Source organism: Rhipicephalus microplus, chromosome 7, assembly GCF_043290135.1.
Source record: "Rhipicephalus microplus isolate Deutch F79 chromosome 7, USDA_Rmic, whole genome shotgun sequence".
NCBI classification, from domain to species: Eukaryota; Metazoa; Arthropoda; class Arachnida; order Ixodida; family Ixodidae; genus Rhipicephalus; species Rhipicephalus microplus.
Window position 1 is genome coordinate 83,475,908 of NC_134706.1, and position 18,291 is coordinate 83,494,198.

The 18,291-nt window shown below is 43.1% G+C and overlaps 1 protein-coding gene across 4 annotated transcripts in view; it reads right to left on the minus strand.

Moving 5' to 3' along the window:
• LOC119179777 (uncharacterized) overlaps positions 1-17,575 on the minus strand; it is a 43,214-nt gene extending 25,639 nt beyond the window's left edge. The window contains exons 1-3 of one of the 4 annotated variants that reach the window (XM_075869374.1): positions 17,410-17,574; positions 8,390-8,460; positions 7,112-7,179 (exon numbers count right to left, since the gene is read on the minus strand). In XM_075869374.1, the coding sequence (XP_075725489.1) occupies positions 7,112-7,179; positions 8,390-8,457 (136 nt within the window). In that variant the 5' untranslated portion in view covers positions 8,458-8,460; positions 17,410-17,574. Of the gene's footprint in view, positions 1-7,111; positions 7,180-8,258; positions 8,349-8,370; positions 8,461-17,409 lie in introns of all 4 variants that reach the window. The other 3 variants (XM_075869375.1, XR_012884970.1, XR_005110872.2) reach the window with 3 other exon arrangements.
• Between the last annotated feature and the right edge of the window lie 716 nt (positions 17,576-18,291).

Below are 18,291 nucleotides of genomic sequence, written 5' to 3' on the forward strand. Positions count from 1 at the left end.
TACAATTCTATTAAAAATTGAAGCACTGCATGCAATATATATAGTTTGCAATGCTTTGTCTTCTCATGGTGCCACTCTGGTTTAAAACATAGGTTGACAAGACGCACTTTTCTGTGATAACTTGTAAACCAACATTTTTTCCTGAGTTCCTTCACGGAGTTCGTGTAATATTGATGCACGTCTGCAATACAGCAAAGATCTATGGTAAATTTAGAGGCGATCAGGTCAACCGATTCAGACAGTCTTTTGAGCCTTGAAAAATTTTCACAAAGCAATAAAACAGTAGTAGAATTTCAAAGAAATTCTGCAAGTACCTTTTGCTAGCATAAGTAATGTTGCGGGTAGCTAATTCGAAAATACAGAACGGACGCCTACAAGATGCATTACCATCTCAGAATTTAGTTTTGCTGCACAACCGATCAAAACTTGCACTTTGTTCAATTGTTAGTTTCACAATTATTATAAACTTTCAGCGAAGAACTTTAATGCTCAATACCGTAGCTTGACAGTAATACCCGCCCTTTCCTGGTTGTTTCTGCGTTAAATAAGTGATCGCATTAAAAGGTCTTCAGCTTCTATATCTTAAGTAATGTAGTCAATTGTAGTGCATTCCTATCATTTCTGCAACTAGCAGTGACAACATTGGCAAACATCTTCTTTTTGAACAGAGGACCGAAAACACGCCACATAATTAGGCCCTGGAAGACCTCCGATGGCCATCACTACCAGTGGCAGAAAGCATTCGAGCAGTGAACGGAACTGGTATTGGTGACACACGCTTAGTGACCGCAAGTGGAAGCGGTCCAACTCACTTAACTCTCATTTGCGATTAAGTGAACGCTTACATACAAAAAAACTCACGGGCACCAAAATTCCGCTTCCAATTTTCTATCCTCTAAAGAACACTTGAAAGACATAAGGAGTGTGGTCGCGTCTTCGGAGCATTTGTTTGATAATTTGGCCTGAATAAATGACGTGTTCCAGCCTCTTTCGGTTTGTTTGCTCACTACTCTTAATTCACCGTCATCATCATCAGCCTGACTATGCCCACTGCCAGACAAAGGCTTTCCCGTGTGCTCCCACTCAATTCGGTGATGTGCTTGCAGCTGCCGGTTTATGCCCTCCAACTTCCTAATCTCATATGCCCACCTATCTTTTGTTCTCCCCCCTCAACCGCTTGCCTTTTCTGGAATTCAGTCGGTTACCCTTAAAAATCTGCCATTATACTGCCTGCTATATATAGGCTTGATTTCAACTATGATATTCTTAACACCGGTTTCTCCTTACTCACTCTGCTCTCTTCTTTTCTCTTGGGGTTACAGCTATTATTTTTCTTGCCATCGCTCGCTGCGCCAACCTCAATTTAAGCTCAACCCTCTTTGTAAGCCTCCAGGTTCTTGCTTCGTAGGCAAGTACCGGCAAGACCCAGCTGTTATATGCCTTTCTCTTGAGGGATAGTGGCAATCTACCAGTGATGATTTCAGAGTACTTGCCATATGTGCTCCACCCCATTTTAATTCTACTAGTTACTTCTATCTCGTGCTTACTACCATGGTTGCTACCTCTTCTAAGCACACGTACTCATTTACAACGTCAAATGCACTGCTACCTATCTCAAAGAAGTTTTTTTCTTGCGAGGTTATTACACTTGCTTTCATTTTCTGTACATCATGTTTAACGCCTACCTTTCTGCTCTCCTTGACTACTTCAGTAATCATGACTTTCAATTCGTCTTCTGGCATACTCAGCCATGCAATGTAATAGGCGAAGCGCATATTACTAAGGAACTCTTCATTAAATCTTATCCCTCACTTTTCTCATTATATGCCTATGAAAACCTCCTTCAAGCACTCGGTAAATAGCATTGAAGAGATTATAGCACCTCTTCTTACACCCTTATTTATTGGCATTATATCGCTTTCTTTATGGAGCACTATGGTGGCAGGTAATCCTGTTTAGATTTCATCCAGGATTTGGGAATATGCCTGGCCGGCGCCCTTATTTCGCACTGCCTGCATGACTGTTGATATCTCTGCTGAATCAAATGCCTTTTCGTGGTCTATGAATGCTATGTATAGTGGATGGGTGTATTCTGAGCACTTCCCTATCACCTGAATGACAGTATGAATATGGTAAATTTTTGAGTGTCCTACACTAAATCCTATTTGATTCTTTGGTTGATTGAACTCTAATGATGTCTTGATTGCGTTAGCAGCTACCTTTATAAATAACAAGTATACAATGTTGAGCAAGCCGATCAGTATAATTTTTCAAGTCTATGTCGTCCCCTTTCTTATGAATACAGACGATTTTAGCATCCTTCCAACATTCTGGTACCATTCCCATCACAAGACACTTTGTAAACATGGTGGCTAGTTTTTCCAAAAGTCTGTCCTCCGCCTTTAAGCAGATCTGATGTACCTTATTTTCACCAGCACCTTTTACCTCTTTTTATTCTCTCCAATGTTTTCTCAACTTATTCTGTCATTGCTGGTGGGTTACTGGGTTACCACTAGAGGTTACATTAGGTCATAGTTCTTTCTGTTACTGTGCAGATCTCTGTACAACTCCTCCACTGCTTTAACTATCCTATTCCTATACGTAGTTACCTTGCCTTCCTTATCCCCCATTGCATACGTGTCGTTTTCGTCTATCTTAACTTACCTCTTCACCGCTTTGACACTTCCTCCGCTCCTTAGAACATGTTCTACTCTATTCATGGTATAAATTCTTGCATCGGATACCTCGCGCTTGCTGTGCAACTTTGAAAGCTGTGCCAGTTTTATTTTGACTGTTGTGTTTTAGGCTTTCATACTTTGGCGTTTATTAAAAAGGTTCTTCCTTTGCTGAAACAGCTTACTAGTACCCTGTCTAACTCCCATACCTTTATCTTCTACAGCAAACTCCTTGATGATACTCGGCAGATTCTCATTCACTCAATCAACGTTAAAGCTGGTTTCTTCTTTCGGTAAGAGCCGATTGTCTGTTCTGAAGCGAAGTTTGAAGTCATGTGCTTTCCGCTCAGTGCTAGCTGATTGATTGGCTTCTTTTATACCAGTTAATGTCATTCTTTCTACAAGTCTAGGTGAATTTGAGACCTTACCGTTCTACGGTCACTGCATCGTACCTTCCCAAGCACTTCTCCATCTAGTACTATGTCTGGGTGTGCACTCGTTATAAAATCTATTTCGTTCTCGCTTTTGCCATTAGAGCTCTTCTATGTCCCTTTATGGTTCACTCAATCTCGGTAGAAGGCACTCAAGATCCGTAAATTGTTGCGTTTTGCGAGTTATACTAACTACCCTCTGGCGATTCTAGTACCAATGCTGTTATACCCTACTGCCTCGTCTCCAGCATTTTTCTTCCCTACCTTGTCATTGAAGGCATTCGTCAGTATGGTATATTTTGTTTTTACATGACTCGTTGCCGACTCAACATCTTTATAAAATCTTTAAACTAATACGTCATTATGGCTGTATATAGTGGCGTAGGGCTCTAACGCATTCATGTTGTAACTCTCATTGAGTTTAGGCAGGATGCAAATCACCCTTTCAATAATGCAATAGTAGTCCTCAATGTTACCAGCTGAATTTTTGTGAGTGAGCAACCGCCCGCCCACTTATATTCGTCGACCAAGCTATGATAGAAAAAGAAGTGCTCATTCTGAAGCACAGCACAGGCCTCATCTCTCATTCTAATTTCACTGAGCCCTATAGCAAGCCAATTACCACCCTCTATTTCCTCAATTTTTATTTAGCTTTTAAATGCGAAGCATTATTTAGCGAACTTCGGCAATTTTGAGCGTATTTATCTATCTATATATCTCTACTATCTATCTATCTATCTATCTATCTATCTATCTATCTATCTATCTATCGATCGATCTGTCTATCTATCTATCTATCCAACTTCGACTTTAAGCTCTCCTGGCAGTCTCAATAATGCTAAGAATACCAAAATTGGTACAGCATAACATGACTGTGTGACGAGCATAATCGACTAGTTATAACACGAAAATCATGATATGTATGCCATAAATGTCATGATTTACATTTTGTCACCTTGCTGCTTTTGCAGGGGTTTCGTTCACATGACATTTTGCAAAACTGGTAAGGTATGACATGACCGCATGGCGAACATAAACGACAGACTCTAACGGGGAAATCATGACATGCCTGTCATGATTATTAATGTTATGATTTCATGTTATGACTAGTCATGACTACATATAACGCTCGTAGAGCACTCGGAGCTGTTTCGTTAGCGCCACATATACCTAATTCGGTATCACGACACGTGAATAGACGACGAAGGTAAATGACGCGTCTAAACATGATAATCATGATATACGTGTCATGTGAGGCGTGATTACATGCTACGCTCATAGTGTGCTCGCGGCCGTTCTGCTAGCTCTAAATATACCGAATTTCGCATCAGGTGACGTTTTGATGATGAACCTAAATGACACGTCCAAACATAATATCTTTATATGCGTCTCATGTAAAACATGACAACACCCTAAGCTCACAGCATGCTCCCAGCCATTTCGCAAGCTCCAGATATCACGTAACGTGATACTAAATTTAGTATCACCGTAACGTGAATAGCCGACGAAGGTAAATGACACATTCAAACATGATAATCATGGCGTGGAAGTGCTGTACGGCATAATTTACGTACGCCTTGTAACTTTGCGCTGACTTTAACGTGACATATCTAGCTTCCTCATTTGTGCTTGGCATATCATCGATTTCCACAGTGCGTGGGATCTGGCAATTTCAAAAACAAAGCAAGCCTGCCTAAACAACGTGGTTGATTTGTCATTCTAGGAATACGTATGACACGAAAGCGAACGTTGTCCTCACAGAGGTAGTCGAGCGTTTATTGTCGTTTATTGTGCATTGTTTCCTCTTCGAGAGCGAAGGAACGTATGCTACACAACAAATTGTAATGTTACTTGAAAAATGCTAAGCAGCTCCAAAATTGTGGCTCGCTCCTCAAGCTCAAAGCACCCACAAAATGAGCATAGGCAAGAGGGCTAACTAACAACTGTCACAGCTCGATATTTAAAGCATGCTGGTCGAACGGAAAGAATGAGGAGGCACGAAACGAATGCATGCGTATTCACAGGACGAGCGCAAGCAATGTTCACAATTCTATTTCTTCGTGTGGAAGCTGCACGCTCCTTTCGTAAAAGCGGCCACGGCAGTTAGAGAAGTGGCCTTCGTGCTTTCCTGAATCATGTGTCTGATAAACGCGCACGCAGTAGAGTCCACGCTCAGTGTAAGCGGTGCTCATTTAAGAGCAAAAGGCGACGACCTTTAGAAGCCATCACTTCGCACCGTCTCGCTACTGATGACGAAAACACACTGAAGTTGTGTTTTCTTTTCTCTCCTTTTGCTGTCTGTCAGTACATATTTGACAACTCCACATGTATGGCGAAAATGCGTGAGTGTAGCCTTCATAAATCACGGTACAAAACACGTTAGTTTTAAAAAGGGTGCCTGATGCTTTTCATCCCTGACAAGCAAACTGTCGCTCACTTAAATGGGCACCGAGGTAACTGGCACTAGATAACACAAGCAAACTGCTCAAAAAAAGCTAACAAAAAGGGAACTTTATGAACACAAATCGCTAGGGGCCTGTGCTACGCACTCGTCATGTTTTAGAATAGTGAAGCATGCATACTTTTCTATTGGGGGAACCATGCTCTTTGTCCTGCTAGTATACACGTGGTATGGAATCACCATCTGCGTGGTGCACTGCTTCGTCAAAAACCCAACAGCCACAACGCTGGCTGGGCAGTCGATGGCGGACAGGCTGCAGCAACTTGGCACATTGTTTTGTACGCGTGAAGTGTTCGTCGGCGGGACGATGGTTATGGGGAAGGGCAGTCGTCCCTGAGTTCAGTGCAGTTTTACGTCCTGTTTATACTAACAAACGATGTTTTGGGGAAGAGGGAGGGGAGGGTTTCGCGAACAACTGCTTGGAGAGATTGGCGCCGAAGGCCTGGAACTCTTAAAAACAGATATATGCCCTTCTTTATTGCCTAATTTTCACCCTAATCATCTTGTTGTAAAAAATAGTCATGCAGTTGCTGCGTCATATCTTTGTCCAAGATTTTAATTTTTACATTTGTGGGGAGAAGCGCCTCTAGCGAAATCTAAATAATTTCGCAATCTATATTGTTCTATAAGTAGATAATTCGTGCATGACATGTAAAGAGTAATATTGGGCTCTCACTCAACTTTTGTAGAAAGTTTTTCTTCACAGCACGCTGTCTCTGTGGTGTCCTGTGGGCGATCATTGGCTTTTGATCATGACGTAGTGAGATTTCTTTGATTGAATAAACACGCGAAAGAAAACAACGCTCGTTCTTCTTCGAGTTATGAGTAGTAGGCAGCAACTGTACTTGAAGGTGGGAGCTCGGTAATGTCATTTCACAGTTTGGTACAATAGTGACAGCTGTTTGGCAGCTTATGTAATAGGAAACAGAATTTTCTGTTCTACCACGTATATAACCACTGTTTTTTTTTCTGGAATTACCATTGGTAGTTACAGATTCCCAGTATGGATACAACGCAGTGAGAACGTGTGAACGGGTCAGTTTTTTTTATTTATCTTTTTATGACAATTTTGATATTGCGAAGTTATCGCTTCGTGCAGAACGTGTGTTGATTTATTGAGAGGTTTTCAACACAATTTAAAATTCTAATGAAAGTTGATTTTATGAATTCAATAGTAATGTACGGCTAACAAATTTTGTGTGCAAGTTTCAGAAAATGGTGCCTGTCTTTCCACAAATGAATCCAATAAAATACTTATTCTTTATTATTGGCTTAGAATTCACGTACAAGTGCCGGTTTCAACAGTGTGATATTGTATAAAAAGTGTACATATTCAGGCAACCTCAAGCATAACGCAACAACTATTAAGCGGATATTCATATTTAGTAACCTCATCATGTTGGTCCACGAGGCAAGTGCAAGCGCACATTACCAACAAATTATGATTTGTAAGCCGCCGATGTGTAAAACCCGGCCTACATGCTGTTTAGCTTGACTACCATTCTGTCTCTAACGGACACCTTGAAATTATTCTTGCCGCCCACCTTTGTACGCTGTCTTTGCCTCAAGAGTCATTCCTCTCGCCTGTGGTGCCGGCACACGCGAACCGGACCTGCGAATTTAGGAGCCTGTGTGGTTCATTTTCTCGTAGCTTCCATTGAAGAGACAGTATACATTGCCCTGAATTTATTTATTGCTATAGCAATTATATTGACAGTCTTGATGAGTTTCCACCATCGCCATCATGTCCTGTATAAAGTAAAATTTGGTAAAATCCTCCAGCACATCATACGTTCTACCAGCGGGTAATGACGAATGCTGCTCAAGGAAATATCAAATGAACCGGACCATCTACATCACTAAAAGAGCGCATGTGGTTAGATACCCCCCCCCCCCCCCCCTGTTAGACCAGCCGTCCAGGTCATAAGCAGAGAAAAACACAACACCCAATTTCACGCACAGGAAAAGACGTGAGGTGGGCCTCGAGCAGCAATAGTGAACAGAGTTTACCGGTGTGGTCACCATAACTGCGCCCACTCTATCTCGCTGCCTCGACAGTCGTCAGCAGGCGACTCGCGTACTCTTCTACGTGCTCCGCTGTCAAAGCGCATAGGATCTGCGAAAAATGTTCTTGAAGCGACCGTATTCTCTGACACCAGTGTTTTTAAACTTGTGTGAAATGTCATAAAAAAAGCTGCAAGCCTAGTTTTGTAAGCATAACAGTGTGTTGCTATCAGATTGATTTTTCACGCTTTCAGCCAAACTGACTATTTTTTGCATATCCCAGAGCGCAAATGGGGGACGTCACGCTGCCAAGGCCGAAGACACGCGTTTTATTCCAGACTATGCAGGCTGCACTGAGACGTGCTAAATTCATCAACTTATGTGCTTCAATTTAGGCATCATTGATGAAGTCGCGATGGTAAATAGATTTTGGCGTTCACCATTATGGCATAGTCAGTAATATTTAACTGACGTACATATCACGTTATATATATAAAAGTTGTAACATAAAAACAAGTATTTATAGAAAAACTATATGTGTCGAATTGAGTTATGTATGTGAATTACTCGCAATTTTACAACACACAGGGGATCAGAAGGAAAGAAAAACAAAGCATCGTAGTATGCAAATTCAAAGATGTCGTCATTCAATATCATATAATAATCTAATATCTCAAAGACACTCACTTTTTTCCTGATAGCACTCCGATAAAGTGGCAAATAATACACACACCAAAACTGCAAAAAGCTTCATGTTTGACAGATAAGGTGATGTCACTACAAGAAAAAAAACACATACATTAAAACCAGGCGGTTACCCTTTCGAAGACTCTCTTGTGTCTGAAAGATTGAACAGTGGTGGCCAGTTTCTATTGTGTAAGTCCATATCCTAAGGGGAAAGCAAACAGCCATAAAGAATTGCCCATGAGAACCTGGAAACACACACACGGCTATTTTCATTGCATTTGTTGGGAGATCGTACCAATAAAAGCTCATATAAGCTTTGAACCCATGAATAAAAAAGAACGAAGAGCCTTTGGGTCTACAATACAGCCAAGTAGACGTAATGTGTAACATGGCTTTCGTAAGACGTTTTTATAATAGTGTAGAATGAGTTGCTGCTGTCCCTGAATAGCAACTTCTGACAAATATTTCAGGGAATTTACACGCACTTTGACAAGCACTATGTATCATTTTCGTTGAAGGTTATTTTGTAACCTTTATGGTCAAACAAGAAGCACCGTGTACACTAGACTAGTCGAGTAAAATTTAATATGGCTTTAAATTTAACAGCGGCAATTTTGTTTTTTGTTTTTGGATACTGACCACACAAAACTCGAATTTAAACAAAAAATTTGCGCAGCGTACATGAAGTTGCATGAGACTGCGTTACAGCAGAGCTGATTGGCACCTCGTTGATTCTAGTTTTGTTAGGCTATTAACACTCAAATCTTTTTTTCTGGCCAGTTTGTGTCCTATACAATATGTGGCTGTGGTTTTCATCCTTTATTACATATTTTCTTGTATCTCTTTCTTTCCTTTTCTGTTTCTGTCTCTTTTTCTGCTTCTCAATATTTTGCTTTTTACCCCATTTCATTCTCTAAACTTTTAGCTTTCTTTTTATGTAACTTCTTCTTCTGTCATTCAAGTCAGTCTCTCCCCTTGTACCTCTTATTGACTTTAACCCTGTTTTCCTGGGTATTTCATTCATTCACTTTCTTTTTATTTATCTATCTCTCCTGTATTCGTTTCCCGTGATCATGTTCCTTCTAATCACCCTCCAATCTTCTCGCGTCACCGGCAGTTTTCGGTCCCACTCTCTCCTACATTAAGCTACACAAGTTTATGCTATATTGTTCTGGCGTGTCTGGATAGTTAAGTGGTTACGACGCTTACATTAGCATTGTTCGTACTCGGCTTCAAATATCACCTCGCCAGCAATCACTCTCTCTCTCTCTCTATGTCACTGTGTTTTTTCTCTCTTTCTTCTGTCTTTTTGTTCTTTCTCTCTTTTTTTTCTCTTGCGTTTTCTCTATGTACTCGTTTTCGAATTCATCAGGATTTCATATCTCGTGCCACGCAAATCAGCGCACATGTTCTGGGAGCACAGCATGGGAGGAGGAAGAGGATGAGCATGATGAAGAGCACGAATATAGCGTATGCCATTTCCGGACGGCAATAATTTTTTTTCTACAGCACACAGCTAACACTGAGCATAACTGCTCTGCTATACAACGCTAGCTGAACTAATCAGTGCAACTGGCAAACTGGCTCCATCCCACGATTACTTCATAAGTTTCATAACATGGAAAACACGAAAATTTGGTCCTGTTCTTCGACCCACCATCCCCACGTGATTGAAAGTTGACCCAGATTTATGTCAAACCACTGTTTAATTAGACATCACGCCACATCTCTTGTTTAAAAATGCTACAGTTCGTTTTTTTCGCTCACCCATTTTTATTTCGGAAAATTTGATGACTGGGATGCGTAGTGTGGTCGTGGCATGTACATGCATTGTGCATTAGTATAAAACTCCCGTTAATTTGTTGATATTTTGCCCCACCCTGGTTAATACTGTTATGAAGAAAAGGCGCCTGAGAAATTTTTCACTACTGATAAACAGGCAGGTACACAAGATGGAGCCCACTCTGCACGAGAGCTCAAACAGCGTCTTCTTCCATATCGAGTTTATCTGTGGGGCCCCGTAGCAATACGAATGATCCTTGAAAACGAGGCAACTGCTTGCGCCCTAGTTGGCAGCAGGGCTAAGCGCCCGGTAGAGAAAAGAGAGAACGTAATCAAGATGTGGAAAACAGAGATGAGGAAAAGGTATGGCCTCGATGACCGAGGATGCGGTGGGCGAGTTTCATAGGCGGTTGTCTTGTCGAACTTCCCCAAAGAAGTGCGCCACCTTGAAGATCAGGGTCTAGATCCATGCACGGAAGAGAAGGTACGTCCGTAGAAGTGTGGGTAAACCCTGGCCTTGCGCGTTGGAGCCATCTGAATAAGTGAACTATATGACTGATTCTTAAAGGAGAAAAAAAAAGAGCTCATTTCTGACTGCTGAATGTGGCGACATGGATAAGCTTCTTGTGGGAGTTGGTGTAGAGGAGAAAAATAAAAGTAGATGTGGTGCCAAATATAGACGGGTTAGCTATTCTCTTGGCAACTATGAACAGTCAGTAAACATTGCGCTTAAGTGCGTCAGTCAATAAACACGGCGTCTAAGCATGGCGTTTAGTACGTTCCACCCGGCAGGATGACAACGCTACATGCTAACCTGAAACGGTGAAACTTATGACCAAGATAATGAAGACAACAATTTAAAATGATTCGGACCGTAAACAAAGCCAGACGCTCTCAGGCAAGCCCATCATGACATCGTATATGCACTCTCACCGTCCTCAAGTTTTGACCTTCGAGCCACCAATGCTAACAACATTGAACTTGAATGAACAAAGTAGGTAGAACAATCTCAAAACTCTCGTTGCGTGCAAAATCATGTCGGTCACTCGCAAGAAAGCTCTTTTATTTCACTACGTTCGTGAAGAGTTGTATAACATATTCCAGTCTCGGCCCGCCTGCACGTTAGAAACGACGTCCCAGTACGAAGTGGCAAAAGCGAAACTCGACGCTCACTTCTCACCAAGGATCATCCCAACCTTTGCTGAGTATGTCATAGTTCACTCTCTCAGTTTGCCGTTTCATAGAAACAAAAAAACGCGGTTGCAAGCTTGCACACAGTTAACGCCCAACTCTGGCAGCTCGCCCGACACTGCGGCTTCGCGAACGCCGATCTTAAAATGAAGATACAAATCCTCATCGCCGTATCATCATCTCGACCACGAAAGTATGTCATAGTACAACCTCTCAATTTACCGGACCTACTTAAGCAAGGAAGAATATTCGAGTATGTTGAAGAGCATGTATTCAAAATTGAGAAGAACGACGGCAAAGCAGTGGTGCTCACACTGCACAAGGATGGACAACGAGGTCATCATCAAAGAGACGAACGAAGGTCACCACCAAAACGCCATGAACGTCAGTGACCTCGTATCTTATCAATAGAATGCCACAACTGCGGCGGTGTGGGTGGTCAGGTTAGACGTGCAATGCATCGCACAAGGTTGGTCTGTCTGCACGATCGTGTCTCTCAATCAACTGTGACAGTGGTCAATGACTGTGACAATAGTCTAAACCGGAACTCACAGTCAGTTTACAGTAAGTGTACAATCAATAAAGAACACTCTGCCTCGTTTGAGACAGGTTCAAGCAGCGGCGAGTATGCATTTGCTGCAATGATATTCTCTCAGGCAGGCTAATTTCCAAAAGATTTTGTTACCGTGACCAGCGTACATGTCACTTTCATAATCGACACATGTGCTACTTTGTCCATTGTGGGTGAAAATCATTCAATAACTGTCATCTAAATGTGAATTTATTGGCAACATCTATCCGAGTATTTCCTTACGAAGCACCATTCGCGCTAGAACTTCTAGACAAGATTCCTGCCAAGACGAGATACAAAGACAAATGCATTCAAGAACACATCGTCATCATTCCTGAAAGATAAGCTCCATTCTTGAGCTTCAAAGCAGCATGCAACTTAGGACTTATCTAGATCACATATTAAGTTAAAAGGCAGCTAAATTAGAAATCAATCGCGGAAGCATTTCCCAAGTTGTTTATTGAAGTTGCAAAACTAAATAACCAGCATATCCACCTTTTTGTGCACAAAAAAGTCCCCCGTGCTGTCCAACCACACGAGTGTACTTTACTTGCCTTAAGTAACGCCTCTCAAGAGGAACTTCAACACCTCATTTCAGAAGACATCATTGAGCCAGCTATCGGACCAACCCCATGGGTGTCCTCTTTGGTAATTGTACCTAAACCGCATCGACGTAATTAAATCCGAATTTGTATTGAGATTCGTGTCGTTTATATTGCTATCCAATGTGAATGACATTTGTGCCGGCAGCGGATGACATCACTGTTCCTTTAGAGCAACAGTATTTTCAAACCCTGACTTGGAGAATGGATATCATTAGCTGTAACTTGATGCTTCCTCAAGGCAGCTTACAACGTTTTCAACGCGTGGTAGCTTGTTTCAATATAAACGCCTAAACTTTGACTTCAGCAGTGCAGCTGCTTTTTTTTTTCAAAACACTATTAATTAAGTACTCAACGCCCTCCCTCCCAACAATTTTAATGTTAGTGATGACATTCCTGTATTGTGAAAAACAAAACAGGAGCACGATACAAGCCTTGAAGCTATCTTCCAGAGACGCTGGATTCACACGTATTAAAAATAAATGTCACTTTCATACACATGAATGTACCTGTTTTGTACTTTCAGCTGACTGAGTTCTCCTGGATCCCAAGAAAATAGCAGCTTTCTATCACATAAAAAAATCGCAGTCACCACAAAAAGTGAAGTGTCTGTTGGGAATGGTCAACTGTTCAGGATGAATTGCAAAAAATATCGCCGAGATCAAGCAGCTTCTACGGAAACTGATGCTGATACATGCGACTTAGGACTGGACTTCCCGCCACCAGAAGGCATTGGACAGTTAGAAACAGGCGTTGTCTGACGCTTCCACACTGGCTTATTTTGACCCATCAAGATCCACAAAAATTGTGATTGATGCAAACCCACAAGGACTTGGTGCAATGCTGGTCTAAAGAAAGCACACAAGCACCATGGGGATAGCATATGCAGGCCGAGCACAGGCGCCAGTTGAAAGCCGCTACTCTCAAATCAAACAAGAGAGGTTAGCAGCTTTCAGTCGTGCGGTGCAAAGATCCTTCTTCTAATAGATCGTAAACTAGTTAGTATATTAGTAAACCCCAAACCAGTGTCATCTTCCCACGTACAACGCCTTGCTTTCCATATACAGCAATATGCATTTGATGTGCAGCCCGCTACTGGCACCAGCCTTCCAAGCACCGTAGCTACCTGTCACGACGCCCAGGGCCGGGTTGTCAAATCGACAAACTTCCAGATGAGTATGGTTATTTCGTACCGCGTCATTGCAGTTCAAAAAATTCCCGCCGCGGTAGTCTAGTGGCTAAGGTACTCGGCTGCTGATCCGCAGGTCGCGGGTTCATATCCCGACTGCAGCGGCTGCATTTCCGATGGAGGCGGAAATGTTGTAGGCCCGTGTGCTCAAATTTGGGTGCACGTTAAAGAACCCCAGGTGGTCGAAATTTCCGGAACCTTCCACTACGGCGTCTCTCATGATCATATGGTGGTTTTGGGACGTTAAACTCTACATATCAATCAATCAATCAATCAATGCATTTCAAAATATTTCCTAATTGAAAACGTCGACTAAGGCATTCAGCTCCCATCCTTCTATTCTCAACCGCAAATTTGAAGTAACGCTTTCGTGCTTGCACCCATTTACCGGAAATACACCGTCGTCGCCCTCAAGCCATATTGGAGGACCTTCGTAATTGATGTTATCAGCTGCCTCACCTCCACAGGTCGCTTGCTTCAGTTTTCCGGGAGTGGACTTGGAGAGCAATGACCAGGCTGTTTTGAAGGTGCACGTAGGCTGGATGACCGCTAGCGCATAGGCGATGGTGACCGTGACCGACGTTGGCGTAGAGGTGGCGAGTTCTGGCGCGTGGACAAGTACTCCTCAATCTCCGCTGGTCGTTCGCCGTTTGGGGGCACGGTGCATACGACTGGAAGCCTTTTAATCCAACCTGTCGGTAAGGGCAGAATCTGTACAAATGACCCGCTTCGCCACAATGGAAACAAAGAGGCCTGCGCTCGTGATCACGCCAGACGTCACTTTTCGTGGGCCTAGACTCCACATAGTGATGCGTGCTACGCGCTCCTGGGGGCAGATAGGTAGCCGTTGGTTCCCGTGGACGAGGTGCGCTGCCTGCTGTAGATGGGAGAGGAGTTGCCGCCATCCCAACTGCTGCATTGTTGTGTACTGTGGGTTGTCGGAGAACTTCAAAGAACGTTCGGATAGGTCGAACCGGCTGCAGCTCACGCTCTGGTTCTCGTATGACCTGCCTCAGTTCGTCACGAACAACGTCTGTAACAGATAGTGCAGTTGGAGTCTGGGGCATTTGCAGTCTGCTCAGTTCTTCCCTAATAACTGATTTAATGAGCTCTCGCAGGGCTTCAACGTCGTTTCGCACACCTCCAGAGAATACCGGTGCAGATGCGCAGTTAAGATTCCGGTTGTACTGCCGAGCGCGCTGTTCTAGTGTTTTTTCGATGGCCGTCACTTCCGAATAAAACTCAGCAACAGTGCTTGGAGGGTTGCGGACGAGAACGGCGAACAGCTCTTGCTTCACTCCCCGCATTAGATGGCGCACTTTCTTATCTTCAGCCATGTTGTAATCCGCACGCTTGAACAGACGGACCATGTCCTCAATGTACATGGCAGCACTCTCGTTTGTGAGCTGGTTCTTGGATTGAAGAGCAGCTTCCGCTTTTTCTTTTCGGTCTACGTTCGCGAACGTAGCCACCGCTTGTCGTCCAAATACCTCCCAGGTAGACAACGAGGTTTCATGGTTCTCAAACCATGTGTTTGCGAAGTCTTCCAGGGCGAAGTATACGCGACGTAGCTTCTCTCTTTCGTCCCATTCATTCAAGCTCGCCACTCTCTCGAACAGGTCCAGCCAATCTTCAACATCCTCGTACGAGTTGCCGTGGAATACTGGCGGCTGTTGTGGTTGGCTAATGAACACTTGTGCCGGTGTTACCTGGGTAGTCATAGTGTTGGAATTCATAGTTTGAATTCCCCTTGGTGTGAAGTGAAGAGGACCGACCTCAGGTGAGTCACCTCGAAGACAGCGACTTGCCCTCTGGTGTACAGGAGTCACTTTCACGGGGTTGATACGCTGGTCGTCGGGGCTCCGCTGTCTTGAGCTCGCGGGGCTTCAATTCATACCCAGCACCTCCACCAGAAATGTTGCGATGCTGAGGCAGACAGGCTAAAAAACAAGCAACTTTGTTAGGGTGAACTTGTGCCCACAAGTCTAATGGCTATGGTCGTCGAGTCCGAGTAGCCGAGAGGCACAGATTCAACTAACTTCCTCTTCCTCGTTGTTGGAGCGCACGAATGCGTGACGAATGCCAGCCGGGTCTTGCTGGTGCTCTTGCCGTGATGATTGCGGCGGCTACTTGAACGTGGGCAACCTGTCGCGGCAATATGGTGATTTGGGACGTTACACCCTACATATCAATCAATCAATCAATCAATGCATTTCAAAATATTTCCTAATTGAAAACGTGGCTGAACACACAAAAATCAGCCAACAACTAAAACTGGTCAAAAAAGACATACATAGCTTGCAGGGAAAAGGGAAAAAAGCATAACTGAAACCATTCACTGCAATGAAAACAGAGTGGCCACAGCCCCTGATGGCACCATTCTCAAGGAAACACGTTTGGTCCACCCAACAAATCATCAAAAACGTGAAACACAACCTGCACATCGTGGTCATTAGGGTACGTTAACAACAAAAGAACTCCTTCAAAAAAAGTATGGTTCCGAGTCATGGACAATTTGGTACATGCACGTGCACGCACTCATCAAGGGTGGCCTCCTAACCCGACCTGCAATAACTCAGTCAAGTTGTGAACACCTTCCTCTCACACCACGTGATTACTGAGAAACTATTAGGGTAAGAGCCTTATTACCCTCACCCCGAAGCTATTAAAAATAATATTTGGGGTTTTACGTCCCAAAACCACGAGATCATTATGAAAGATGCTGTAGTGAAGGCGCTTCACACTTCGACTATATGATGATCTTTAACGTGCACCGACATTGCGCAGCACACGGGTCTCTTTCATTTCGCCTTCATCGAAATGTGACGGCCGTGGCCGGGATCGAACCCGGGACCTCAGTGTAAGCAGCTGAGCACCGTAGCTACTGACCCTCCGAGGCGGACCAGTGAAGCTTTTGGTACAGATAATTTACCAGCAAAGCCTAAATAGGCGGCCCTGGTGTTTACCACGGGCTGCGATCCATCGAAGCGCCCTCTGTTTTAGCTTTTTATCTTTAGCACTATACTGAAGAAATGTGCGCTTCATACTTTGCCCTTATGGACGTGATAAAGCACATCTATAGTCATCTTCTGGGGTGGAGCGTCATGCTGTGGTTGATATTATCTCAATTTATGTTAACATACATACCTGAAGAAAAGCTGGTGCAAAAGTGAAGACTTTTCAAGGTAGCGTGTGCTAGCACCTAGACACAGCTGGATTCAGCCGGTCAGCCGGTCACCGCGAGTATGAAAAAATAAACGCTTCCTCCCTGAACGCCAAACAAAAGCAATAAAATCGCACACATCTACGTTTGTCGCTCATAACCTCTACTACTAGATAGAGTATTCATACAATGCGCCAACACTGCAGTCTACATGCTAATTTGTGAGATTTCTCCCACAACCTTACACTCTCTTCATCCTTCTTCGTATATATTTGAAAGTTAGAGGCACAGAGAAAAAGTAAGTAACCTATAGTGACTATTATCAAGCACAATTGAATAGATGGAATTGTAAACCACACTTTTATGTCCCTTGTCTCGGAATATTATTCTTGCTTCATAATACATATATACATGCCTCTATAGGTTTCCAAACATATGCAATATCAGCCGCAGCATCCGAGAAAAACTATATACGTGAAGAAGTTTACGGGCTCTGAGCAACGCCAGTGACATCACAAAAAACACAAGGCTCTCCCAGGACACACAGTGCTGTCACAACAAAATTTGACAGAACATAATCTATAATCAGAGCATACTCACTATACAGAGCATAATCACTATAATATTGAGGCAGTAGAAACTAGCATACTCACCAAAGCCCGCACAAAAATACTCGTGACAGGGATCTGCAAATGTGATGCCTCGTCGCTGTAGATTCAGCCCTTGGTGAATTACTAGGCTCCCGTGCTACGACGTGAAAGCGCTGTCTAGCTGCTCTGCGCTCGCGTCGGCGACGATCACTGCTCAACCTAGCTTATTATTCATTAATATATATAAGTGTTCTGACAATCTGAAACCTCAGTAGGCAACCTTTCTTTTTTTTTCTTGGTCTTCTACACGCCGGTTACTCCCTTATAGGCCAGCGCAACGCTCTTTACTTTCAAAAAACTAAAATTTAAACACGCATATCACTGCCGAACTTCGAGACTAGTTGTGTACTCCACAATACAGCACACTAACAAAATGTCACTTACTTCTGTCATGTGACAGTAAGTTATTACGCGCAAAGGTCAATGCTGCGAGTCCGGTGAAAACCAAAGTAGCGCTTACTGAGGTTAATAATAAAGCAGTCGAAGCCCTTTAAAAAAAATCCTGTTGGAGCCTACCTAACTAATTATTCTAGGGCCATTTATAAATTATCACATGCTAAAAGACACCTCTATTAATGACATGGATTTCATCCTTAAGATGTTCCTATAGCTCTGGCATACACAGCCGCACTGGTGACCACTTGCACTGGCCCTGTAGCTTCTGTTCGCTCGTAAGTTTCATTCTACCCAATAGTACTTTTTGTGTTCATTGTACTCAATGTGTTCTCTCAAACGCGTCGTAGAGGCAATCGTGCAGAAAACGTCATTTACTTTTAAAAGTCAACACTTCTCAAGCTTATATTTCTCTTGTTGCGAGGTTACTGACTACCTTAGCGATGTGGAATATCGCTTTAAGAATATCAAAGTACGCATTGCGTCAAAGGA